This window comes from Podarcis erhardii, assembly GCF_964252035.2.
Source record: "Podarcis erhardii genome assembly, chromosome: 4".
NCBI lineage: Eukaryota > Metazoa > Chordata > Lepidosauria > Squamata > Lacertidae > Podarcis > Podarcis erhardii.
Genome location: NC_138508.1, coordinates 10,932,086 through 10,944,580, shown reverse-complemented (window position 1 = coordinate 10,944,580; position 12,495 = coordinate 10,932,086). Strand labels below are relative to the sequence as shown.

General features: G+C 44.0%; 1 protein-coding gene across 2 annotated transcripts in view; it reads left to right on the top strand.

Moving 5' to 3' along the window:
• Nucleotides 1-42: 42 nt before the first annotated feature.
• Nucleotides 43-12,495, top strand: part of RSF1 (remodeling and spacing factor 1) — a 42,387-nt gene continuing 29,934 nt past the window's right edge. For both annotated transcript variants that reach the window (XM_081860072.1, XM_081860073.1), the window contains exon 1: nucleotides 43-291. In XM_081860072.1, the coding sequence (XP_081716198.1) occupies nucleotides 66-291 (226 nt within the window). In that variant the 5' untranslated portion in view covers nucleotides 43-65. The remainder of the gene's footprint in view (nucleotides 292-12,495) is intronic.

Genomic DNA, 12,495 nt, shown 5'->3' with positions numbered 1-12,495 from the left:
TCGCTCCTCCCCTCTCTCTGTCCCCCCTCCCTTCTCCTTCTCCATCCATCCTCTCAGGTTCCAAGATGGCGGCGGCGGCGGCGGCGGCGGCTCCCCCATCCCCTCCTCCTCCGCCTCCTCCTCCCCCTGCCGCCGCGCCGACGGAGGGCCCGTCCTGCCCCGGCTCGTGGCCCAACTTCGCCGTCGTGTGCTCCTTCCTGGAGAGATACGGAGCCCTCCTCGACCTGCCCGAGCTGCCCTTCCCGGAGCTGGAGCGGGTCCTGCAGGCGCCGCAGGAGCCCGGCGAGCAGGGTGAGGGCCTCCCCTTTCTCCTCAGGGCCGCGGGGGGAGGGGGAAGCGCTCGCTGGGAACCTGGGGGGGGGGCTTCGGGTCCCTGTTTCCCCCCCCCAACAAACTACCCCGGGAGGCCTTTATTTCCGCCCCCTCCCCTTCCACCACAAAGCAGGGCCCGACCCCGTCCATTCCCACAGCAGGGGGAGGCTTCCCCCCTTCTTTAGGGGACCCTACGAGGGAGCGGCCCCCTAACCTTGGGGGCGGGGGGAGAGGCGGCATCTCTCTTCTCCATTAGCCCCCCCACTCCTATTCCTAATCAGGCCCCTCCCACTCGCAATGGGAATCTCCCTCTCCTCCTCCCCCAATTTGGGATGTTATTTGGAGGGGGGGAAGGGGGGGTAGGAGGGATACGGCCCCCCACCCCAGTTCCCAGGTTTGCGTCATGTGTGTGTTTGCGGTGGGAGAGGGAGGGGCGGCCGCCCTTCTTATCCCTGCCCCTTCCCTCCCCTCTCGCGCGAGATTCGTTTGTGCAGCGCCGTGCATAAGCAGAAGCAAAAAAAAAAAGAGGGGAGGTCCCTGCCCGCGAGGGGCTTGCAGTTAAGATTCCTGCAGAGGGAATGTGGGGCAGGATGGAGGGGTGGGCGGGATGGAAGGGGGTGGGACGGTGAGGAGATGAAAAAGAGGGGGCCTTATTGGATTTGATCTTGTTTTTGTTACCTTTTTTATCTCGTATTTTTATGTTGCCCAGAGATCTGCAGGTGAAGGGTGGTATACATAGTAGTGGTAGTAGTTTTGATCATATGCGTGTGCATGAGTGATGTGGGATAGGGTTTGTTTGGTTTGGGAAAAGAGAATAAAGTCCAATTTTCCTTTGGATCTGGGAACTGTCTTGTCTGATCTTAAAGGGAGCCTTGCATGTTCTGTGCTGACCCTAGATAATTTGCAGAATAACCCCTGAATAACTTGATAGTGACAAGGCTAGGGACAAACTAGTCCTGAAATGGAAGTCACACATCACTACGGGTGAAGCTGTCCAGGAGAACTTATTGTGTGTTAAGTGAGAGAGAGAAATGACCAATTCAGGAAGGGGCAAGTCTTTCAAATGGAGAGATGTTTTTTGAGAGATACTGGATGTGGCATGTGGGGAACTGTGGCCCCCCCACCCCCATTTCCTGTCCTCATTATTTCTTCCTGGTTTGTTTGCCATCAGCTCCACCCTTTGTCAGCCAGCCTTCAGTGGTCTACTAAAAAGTCTTGCTGGCTAGTAAGTTTGTGGACTTGTTTATAGGCTGATTTGCAGGGCACTGCTATTCTCAGCCAAGATTTTGCAGATATGTTCTGCAAGACTGAAAATTCTTAGTGGCCAGTTTCTTTGTCGATAGTGCTTTTGGAATGGGTAATCAAAACAATTCAAATCTTAAAGCAGCTCCCCCCCCCCCCGAATAAGTTGTCTGGCACACAGTTCTAATTTCCAGTAGCAGTGTAAATAGCTTTTCATTGCTTCTATAGTCTTTATTTCTAGTATTTTCTTATGTGGTTATGTATATTTTTAAAACGTTTTTACATGATGGGCTGTGTATGTGTTGTCTGTTAGATTTCTATTTAGTAGCTGATTCTTTTGAAAATTTTACATGCAGTTTTGTGTTAATTGTATAGCATCTTTGCTATTTACCTGAACCTTTATTTTGGAAAGGATCCTATTTCCTTTCTCTTCTTCCATTTGCACTTTGTTGTGGAGTTAAAAGTATTGTTTATTCCATTTTGCTTTGAAACATTTTTGTCAGGTGTCAGGAACAAATGCCCGTGTTACCCTGCTGTCTCTGTCCAAGTGGACATAAGTGATTTTTCTCTTATGATTTTTCTCCAGTATGCTAAGGATGTATTTACAGTACAGGCTTTGATTGGTTTAATAGTCCACTCCTTCCTCTAGTTTTGTGAGAGATAGAGTAGACAGACATGTGTAATACAGAACTATGAGTACCTCACCAAACTACAGTTCCCAGGACTCTTTGGAGGAAGTCATTGCAGTTATATAAAAAAATTAACTTACCACTTAGGCTGCAGCCCTATGCACACTTCTGAAAAAGTCCTATGGGAATATGTTGGACTGAGTTCATCTAAATGCTGATGGCTATATATAACCTTCTAGCAGGCATTTTTGTGACAATATATCATTTATTCATTCCTTTATACAAAAAAATCTAAAAAATAATAAGGCTATAATATTTTGTGGTGTATTAGCATGTTAAACTGAACTCAGTTTTACTTTCGGCAGTAGAAGAGTTATCTATATTCTGTCCTCCAGTGGTGTGCCAAAATCTGAAGTGGAATATCTTTCAAGACGCATAGTGGGATCTTTCTCCTTTGGCTGTCATTTAGTGAAGGGTTAGGGTGCTGGAAGGGATTCTGTTCTAGAATGGGACCTAGGTGCTTTCCAGTTCAAATCTCATTTTAACAATGAACTCCTAAGTACATGTCCACTCAGAGCTTTCATTTAGAGATTTCAGCCTATCTAATCTGAAAGTATGCAGTTTAGTCTCGTTTATTGCCCTTTACGGATTTGGAAATGGATTGATTATTCTGTAATGAAAAGCAGGTTGCTTCTATAGATCAGGGATAGTGAAACTGGTCCCTTAAATGTTGGACTCCAGTTTCCTTCATCCCCATCAGTCTTGGCCAGTAGTAAGCAAAAATGATTCACCAGAAACATCTGGAAGGGGTGTGTGATTCCTTAACTCTGAGGTAGATACGTTTTACAAAGGTTGGATGTGCTTCGGTGTTGAGTCTCCAGATGTGGTTGGACTACAACTCTCATCATAAGAACATAAGAAGAGCCTGCTCAATCAGGTCAATGGCCCACCTGGTCCAGCATCCTGTTCTCACAATGAGATGCCTGTGTGGAACCAGCAAGTAGGATACAAGCACAAAAGCAACTCTCCCCTTCTGTGGTTTCCAGCAACTGGCATTCAGAAGCATTGCTGCCTCCGATTGTGGAGGTAGAGCACAGCCGCCATGGCTAGTTGCCATTGATAGCCCTCTCCTCCATGAATTTGTCTAATCCTCTTTTAAAGCCATCCAAGCCGGTGACCATCGCTGCCTTCTGTGGGAGCAAGTTCCACAGTCTAACTAACAATGCGCTGCACAAAGAAGTACTTTCTTTTATCTCTTCTGAATCTTCTGACATTCAGCTTCTTTGAATATTCACAAGTTCTAGTGTAATGGCAGAGGGAGAAAAGCTTTTCTTTTGTCTAGTTTCTCCATGCCGTGCAGAACTTTATAAGTTTCTCTTACCTTTTCTCTAAAACCCCCCCAATACTCCAGTCTTTCCTCATAGATTTTTAGAATTGTTCCATCCCTGTGATCATTTTGGCTGCCCTTTCCTGAACCATTCCCAATCCTACAATAACTTTTCTGAGGTGATGTGACCAGGACTGTAGGCAGTATTCCCATTGTGGTTTCACCATAAATTTGTAAAACAGCATTATTATAATAGCAGATTTAGTTTCAATTCCTTTCCTAATGAGCCATGGCATGGAATTTGTCTTATTTCACAGCTGTCGCACACTGCGTCAACATACTCATCAAGCTACACCCTATGACCCCAAGGTCTCTTATCTAGTCAGTCACCACCAGTCCAGACCCCATGAGCGTATCTGTGAAATTATGAGTGGGTGTTTTTCTTTTTTTGCACAGCCATGCATCACTTTACATTTGTTTACATTGAATTGCATTTACCACCCATTCACTCAGTTTGGAAATATCCCTTCGGACCTCTCCACAATCGCATTTTGTTTTAACAGCCCTGAACAATATTGTCAGCAGTACCTCACTGCTCACTCATAACTCTAGATCGGGGGTCAGCAAACTTTTTCAGCAGGGGGCTGATCCACTGTCCCTCAGACCTTGTGGGGGGCCGGACAATATTTTTTTGGGGAGAAATGAATGAATTCCTATGCCCCACAAATAACCCAGAGATGCATTTTAAATAAAAGCGCACATTCTACTCATGTAAAAACACCAAACAGGCCCCACAAATAACCCAGAGATGCATTTTAAATAAAGGGACACATTCTACTGGACCGTCTGCGGGCTGGATTTAGAAGGCGATTGGGCCGGATCCGGCCCGCAGGCCTTAGTTTGCCTACTCATGTTCTAGATCAGTGTTTCCCAACCTTGTGCCTCCAGCTGTTTTTGAACTACAACTCCCATCATCCCTGACTAGCAAGACCAGTGGCAAGGGATGATGGGAATTGTAGTCCAAAAACAGCTGGAGGCACAAGGTTGGGAAACACTGGTCTAGATCATTTATGGATAAGTTGAACAGCACCTTTCTCATCTATAGCCAACTTTGCCAATGGTGATGGATTATGGGAGTTGTAGTCCAACCACATCTGGGGTCCAAGATCGAAGAACACTGATCTACATAACAACACACTGGAAACTGCAAAGTGTGTGAGAATGTATTAAAAATGATTCCCAGTTATTGCAGTAGTGAATGGCCACTGGACTTGCCATGTAAACATTTTGAGTTTTATATTGAAAGGCCAAAGATATACATATTGCACTTCAAGGCCTTTTGGACAAGTGTTTCTTGACAGCTGTGTGTTTCTAAAACTCTACCAATTGTAGCCAGTATGTACACATCTGATGATGTGGACTTTACTTCATGAAAGCATATGCTGTAATACTTTGTCTTTATGGTGTTGTCCCAAGGCATTCTCTCTCTCTCTCTCTCTCTCTCTCTGTTAAAAAAATTCCTTGATAGTCAAATTTATTGCACTTGCATCATCACTCGCTAACAGGACCAGTGGTCAGGGATGATGGGAGTTGTAGTCCCAAAACATCTGGAAGGCAGAGTTTGCCTATGCCTTGATTATTCTGTAGGATGGCTTTCTAAGCTCTTCACCAATGGAGGAAGTGTTGCAATTTCCCCAAGCCTTTCGTTCCACTGCTTGTGGTAATTCTGATGTGCTCCCCTGAGCAGAAGAAATCTAGTGGGTGTTCTCTCCCCCCCTCCCCCTTAATAACTTTTGTGTTTTAAGAACTAGCTAAGCCAAGAATCCAGAATGCAAATCACTGTATACGCCTTGCTTTTACTAAGTCAAGGGTGATAAGCACATTATCTATTAGCCGCTGCACTCCTTTTGTGCCAGGGGTAGCCAATATACTGTTTTGGACTACAGCTCCTATTATCCCTGACCATTGGCCATGTTGCCTGAGGCTGTTGAGAGTTGTAGTTCAGAACATCTGGGTGGTGCTAGGTTGGCGACAGCTTGCATAGACAATACTGAGCTAGATGGACCAGTCTCTGTATAGGACAGCTTTCTATGGTCTATTTTCTAGCCTATTAACACATGCACACCTCCTGAAATGCACCACTTTGGCTATTCTTTCTTCATGGCTGCCTACTTTTCACTGTTTTTGCTAACAGCATACAAGGTTTACACACACAGAGAGAGTATTTGCTGCAAGTGGTCCATGCTGAGTGGACAGATAGTTGCAGCAGACTGGAAAAACTGGTGCCAACTTCGCCATATGCCTCAAAACCCAAAGAGAAGCTGCAATTACACACTCACTTTTATTTTATTAAATTGGTTATCCCACCCTCTCTCCTATGAGCCCTGGGGCATATGTGAATCTCCCCCATTTTATCTTCACAGCAATCCAGTGAAGTAGTTCAAAACAATGGTTTCGTCGCCCCGGGAAGTTTATGACTGAGCTAGCATTGAACTCAGGCCTTTTAGCTCATCATCTGACATGCCATGCAAATGATTTTGCCATACTGGCCTTTAATTGTTCCCACCAAGAAGAGGTTGTAAATGGTTATTGGGAATTTACCCAGATGATTGCAAATAGGCAGGGATTGGACCACAGTTAACCTGCAGTCCTTACACTGTGTAGGCCTAGGCTAAGTACATTTTATAAACGGTGGCATATACATAATTTTAAATTAATAAAAGTTTTTTTAAAAAAAGCTCTCAGAAGCAAAAGTGTCGTAAGTGGCATTTTTTGTACCGTGACAGTTTTGTTATTGTTGCTTATATGATTTCGTTTGCAAACTATGCATAATACAGTCATACCTCGGGTTGTGAACGTGATCCGTGCAGGAGGCACGTTTGCAACCCGCCGCGTTCGCAGGCTGAAGTGCTGTGTCTGCGCACGTGTGTGACGCAATTCAGTGCTTCTGCGCACGCATGTGACACAATTCAGCGCTTCTGCGCATGCGCGTGACGTCATTTTGTGTTTCTGCGCACGCACGAGCGCCAAAACCCGGAAGTAACCCGTTCCAGTACTTCCGGGTTCGGTGCGGTCTGACTGTAGTAAATATTTAATATTTGTTTCTGCAGTCTGTGGATAAGGCAATCTTGATTGTGCTGTGACCTTCTCTAGTGGCACCAACCATGTGGATTGTTCTTTCTGCCGAGATCAGGCGGGAATGAATTATGGGGTATTTGCACCAGGAGTTGAATACACCGTTGCTGCTAGTTCCAATTTTTCTTGGTCACTTGATGATATTTTATTCTTGATTTTATTGTTGATTGTTTACATTGGATAGGAGGATATTGTTATGGCTTTTTTTTAAATTGTGGGGCATTTCTTTTTGTAACCAAAAAGCTGTTTTAAATCTTTTTTAATAAATAAATAAATAAGCCAGCCTAAATATATGAAAATGCTCACGTTTGTGAGATTAATATAAATGATGAATGCAATTCCATTGTATTTTTTGGTTTTCACATACAAAAGTTGAAGCTGTGAAGTAAAACCCTATGGGCCCCAACCCCTCGCTGAATAGAAAGTGTGTGTTGTGATAATACTGGCAAACTGTTACAGTGTGTATAGACCTATTCCTCCCTCCCTCCCAAAAGGTGATCAGGCCTGTGAGATCAGGCCTTGTTGTGTGGTTGTATACAAGTGGAGCTCACACAGAACATAGCCTCAGAAGTGCTTCTCTTTATACTGACCCCTGTGCCTCAAGGCCTTCCTGAAAGGGGTGGTTCTGTTTGTTTGTTCTTGGTGCTGTCTGTCTGTCTGTGTTGGTTGTTGAGTGTATAGGCTCTAGGCCAGTCTTTCTCAACCTGTGGGTCCCTAGATGTTGTTGGACAACAACTCCCATCACCCCTAGCTATCAAGGCCAGAGCTCAGGGATGATGGGAGTTGTAGTCCAACAACATCTGGGGACCCACAGGTTGAGAACTGCTGCCTAGGCCATGGTGTAGGCAAACTAAGGCCCGGGGGCCGGTTCCGGCCCAGTCGCCTTCTAAATCCAGCCCGTGGACAGTCCGGGAATCAGCATGTTTTTACATGAGTGGAATGTGTCCTTTTCTTTAAAATGCATTTCTGGGTTGTTTGTGGGGCCTGCCTGGTGTTTTTACATGAGTAGAATGTGTGCTCTTACAGTGGTACCTCTGGTTGCGAACAGAATCCGTTCCGGAGGCCCGTTCACAAGATGAAAAGAACGCAACCGCAGTGGCGCGTCTGCCCACGTGCGGGTTGCGATTCGCCGCTTCTGCGCATGCACACGATGTATTTTGTGCTTCTGCGCATGCACGAGCGGCAAAACCCAGAAGTAACCCTTTCCGGTACTTGCGGGTCGCCGCGGGATGTAACATGAAAGAATGTAACATGAAGTGGACGTAACATGAGGTATGACTGTATTTAAAGTGCATCTCTAGGTTATTTGTGGGGCATAGGAATTTGTTCTCCCCCCATATAATCCAGCCCCCCACAAGGCCTGAGGGACAGTGGACTGGCCCCCTGCTGAAAAAGTTTGCTGACCTCCTCTAGGCACAACACTTTAGGGAGGGTGTTCCAAAGCCAGGGCTCCACCTCTGAAAAAGCTCTCTCCTTTATAGCTGCACAGTTATACTATGGAAATTTGCTCCCATCGAAGGCAGCGATGGTCACCAGCTTGGATAGCTTGAAAAGATTATTAGCCAAATTCATGGAGGAGTGGGCTGCTGGAAGCCACAGGACGGGAGAGTAGCTTTGCGCTCGAATCCTGCTTGCTGGTTTCCCAGAGGCAACTGTGAGAATAGAAAGCTGGACTAGGTGTGCCCATTGGCCTGAACTCTAGCAGGCTGTTCCTAACTTTCTTACGTGTGATTCTTCTAATGTGGAAGGCACTTGATGCAGGGCCTTGACAGAAGATCTTAGGACATGGACGGGCTTGAACAGAAAGAGACACTCCTTCAGATTTGTTACTATCTGGCACCTTGAGTGCTGATGAAGGCAGCTCACAATTTTAATAATGATACATTTGTGTTGCTAGTAGCGGAATGCTGTGGAAATTTTCACAATGGCCATATTGTAGGCTCAGCTGGATTTTTATTTATTTACTATTGTATTCTTGATTCACATCATTTGACAATTGTTTAATCTTACTGTATCGTTTTCTGATCTGAACAAACCAAGGTGCTCCTGTTGCTGCTACCAGGAGACTTGTTTCCATAAATATCTCTTTTCAGCTGGAGAATGTAACCTTCATTCACTATCAGCCCAATATATTTTGCTGCTTGAGGTTAAGAATAAATGATGTGTTTCCCCCTTGCAGCAAGCACCAACACTTTAAAAAGCCTTGCAGCCCCATTCAGATATTTTATTCCCTGTTTGTGGTGTCATCTGAAGTAGATTGCTTCATCCTGCCGCATGGCCAGCCTCTCTCTCAGTTCAGTGTTAGAAACTCAGGTATATAAGCTACTTGCCAAATGACTCCTTATACCTGGGTTACGGTCACCACGACAGGGTGTAGGATGTCTAGGCACCTTTTTGCAGTGGAATTTATTATCATTATCATTATTATTTATTTCCTTTCTATACCACATTATATTTTAAGGGGGGAATCTCAAATGGGTTTAAAGCACATTGATACATCAAATAAAACAATCCAGAATAAAACAAATTCAAGCTCCAAGGAAAATATTTCAGATCCTTCTCTTAAGTGACATTTTGCTTTTCCATTATTTTTTACTTATTTAATTTATATACCTGCCCCATAGCGGAAGTATTCTAGGAAGGCTTTGTGATGTAGTGGTTAGAGTGTTGGACTAGGACCTGGTTCAAATCCCCACTTGGTAAAGAAGCTCACTGGGGGGTAACCTTGGAACAGTCACAGCCTCTTAACAGGATCATTGTAGGGATTAACTGAGGAGGGGGGAGAACCATGTATGTGAGATATAAATGTAATAAATAAGGTCTTCTGCTGACCTGCTTAAGAAAGCTGGAGGGGCCAGCCAGATGGAGATGTCCATCGCAAACCTGGCATCCAGAGACCTCCACGTGGTCGCAATTGGACCTGCGCCAGTAGCAAAATGCGCCTGGCTAATTTCTAACACTGCCTCCATTTGTTCAGTATTTTAGTGTGGTGCACTCACAGCGTGGAAAGCTGTAGGAATTCAACCAAGATGTGCAGATCGAACTGGTTGGACATTCATATCTCTCTCTCTCTCTCTCTCTCTCTCTCTCTCTCTCTCTCACACACACACACACACACACACACACACACCCTCTTCCAAACAGCAGCCTCACTTTTTTGCCTTTCCAACTCTTTGTGATGTTGTGGGTGGGGCATCTGCTGCAAGGAGGAAAGGAAAGAAACCACTACCCATTGGGTCATGGTGTTGATCTTTATTTGTTTTGTCCTTTAGCAAAGGGGGCGGGGAATCCTGCAGGAAGACAGAGGAGCCTCTAAGGCTCCTTCTAGCTCTATAGTTGTGTGTTAAGTAGAGTTTGGCTTAACTCTTGCTGTAGTGGTAAACTGAGGACTTGCACTGAGCTGCTTCAGGCTGCAGTTGAAGTCTCACTGGATTATTTGCTGTTTCATACCTCAAAGTGTAGTCCATTTGTAGAATAGTGTGCTGGTGAAAAGCACAGACTAATGTTCTTTTTGTGGTCCTCAAATTTTGTGGAGGATTTGTACAGGCACAAATTCAGTTAGAGAAGCCCCTTATAATTTTTTTTCACACCATGGTGAGAATGAAGCATATAATGTTTAGTAGGGTGTATTTTTTTTACTCCAGATGCAATGAAGGTAGATGATTTAGTGATGTTACTATGTCATGCATTTTTCTGGTTTTATATTGTAAACCAACCTGTGATCCTTGAATGAATGGGCGGCATAGGAATTAAACAAACAAATAAATAAATAAATAAAATTCTTAAAAGTTAAATTTAAATTTAAAAATCTTTACCTCTCACAGATGATTCATTAGTCACTGATATCTAAGGTGAAAAGAGTAGATTGGATTGTTAATTGTTGCATTTTCATATTATGTGATGAGTGCTTTGGGACCGATTTTAGGGGTCAAAAAATGGGAGTGCGGCTATTAAGCAATGTTGATGACTACTCAGTGAAATACAGTATGTTAGGGGAAACTATGTGTGGAAATGTATTGTAAATTGCTTAGAGATTTAAAACTGTGTATATTAGGGAAATGCACACTAAAATGGTGATACATTTTCATGAAGACAGATGAACTGTATGAACAGATGTCAGAATAGGGTAAATTAAAACTTAATTAAGATTGGGAATATGAGAAACCAACATTGAGAGATTTGCCCATTCCTCTTAGTTAGTACCTTTACCTAGCCCCGTGGACAAAGGAGATTTTTAAGCAGGCTGTTTAAAGGTTTGCAGTATTTTGGGTTCCCCAACAATCATTATGTCTTGGGTTTAAAATTCCCTAGAAAACTATATTCATTCACTGCGCAGGCTTTATAGAAAAATATCAGGCACAAAGTGAGGGACTGTGGGTAATTTGCAAAAGCAATACTGTGCAGAGTTTGAGCTTGTGATTGCATGCATCGCATGGGCACTACCTCCCAGCAGGTCCTCCATTTGCAGCATGGGGGCAAGGACTCACATGTAATCTCTACCTAAAGTATCATGTTTTTTGGAAGACAACACAACCAAACAAACACTGTCTCTCTTGTGTTTTGCTAGTAGCTTCCCAGTTGCTATTAATGTTAGTTAAGTGCCGACTCTCCCTCCTGAATGAAGATATTTGTAGTGTGATCCAATTTTGCACATGACTCTGTAAATGACCCACTTGTGTGCCAGGCTGAATGGGCTGAAAGTAGTTCTGAAGCAAATTGTAAGGAGCATGGAAGTTCCTTCTCCTTATGTATACCAGCCATGTAAGCCCTTTTTAGTGCAGCTGTGCTGTTTTTCATTTGGTTTCTTTCTTTTCATTTGTAGATGAGCAGTGTTGATGTTTTATTTCTGTTTTGTAAACTACCTGATAATTTTTGCAGTGGTAAGTGGCATAAAGATACATTTAAATAAAATAAATAAATATTTTCCATCTGTCTAGGGGAAACTGAGACGGTTGTGGGAAATTTTAAGAGCCTCAGTGATTTGGTCAATAACCCGTTGTAGGATATTTTAGAACTGGAAAAGAGGCCATGAAAGGCAACCAAAATGACCAAGAGTCATAAGAAACGCACATAAGTACACCAATAAACAATTGTAAACGGTGGTTTGAAAAGGCTGTGAAATTCTAGATGTAGTTGATGTTTCTTATGCAGAGCACAGAGGTATAGAATTGAGTTGTGTGTTTACAATAGTAATAAATGAGAATTACATCATTCTACTTTACCTCGTTTTATTTGGATGAGTGTATATTTGCAATAAATTTTGCCGTATATTTGTGTTCTGAGCTTACTGTGTTATGCCATTCACCTGCTTCTGAAGCGCCAGCACAATTCTAACTTTCTTAGCAGATGCCCGCTCGGCTTCCCTGTAACTGTCACCAGCACTTGACAGCTCTTTGATTTGTAGTATTCCACTTCACTTCTTCTGTGCTCTGATTTTACCAGTAGTTTCATCTTTGGAAAACAGACTGTAACACTTCAGAGAACATTACCTATTGTATGTTGCTCTCAAGTCATTTTAAATATGGAAACTCAGGCCCGCTAAAGAGCTATCATTTCCCACTCTCTTCACTATATGCAAGAGATGAGGAGTTTGTGGTGAGCACACTTGTTTCCTCCCTTTGCTCTAGGGGTAGGGGACCTCTGGCCCGCAGACAAAGTGTTCACCTGCCGGGTAGTTCAATTTTGCCCTCAAGTTCATTTCTTCAAAACCACACCCAACTGTCAGCTGCTGCCACTGACAGATGGGCAGGGGAAGGTTCAGTCCTGCTGGGATTTGCCTTCCCGGTGTTCCCATGTGGGGTGCACGGATGAAGTAGATCCCTGCAAAGACCAAAATTCCGTCCTCCACTC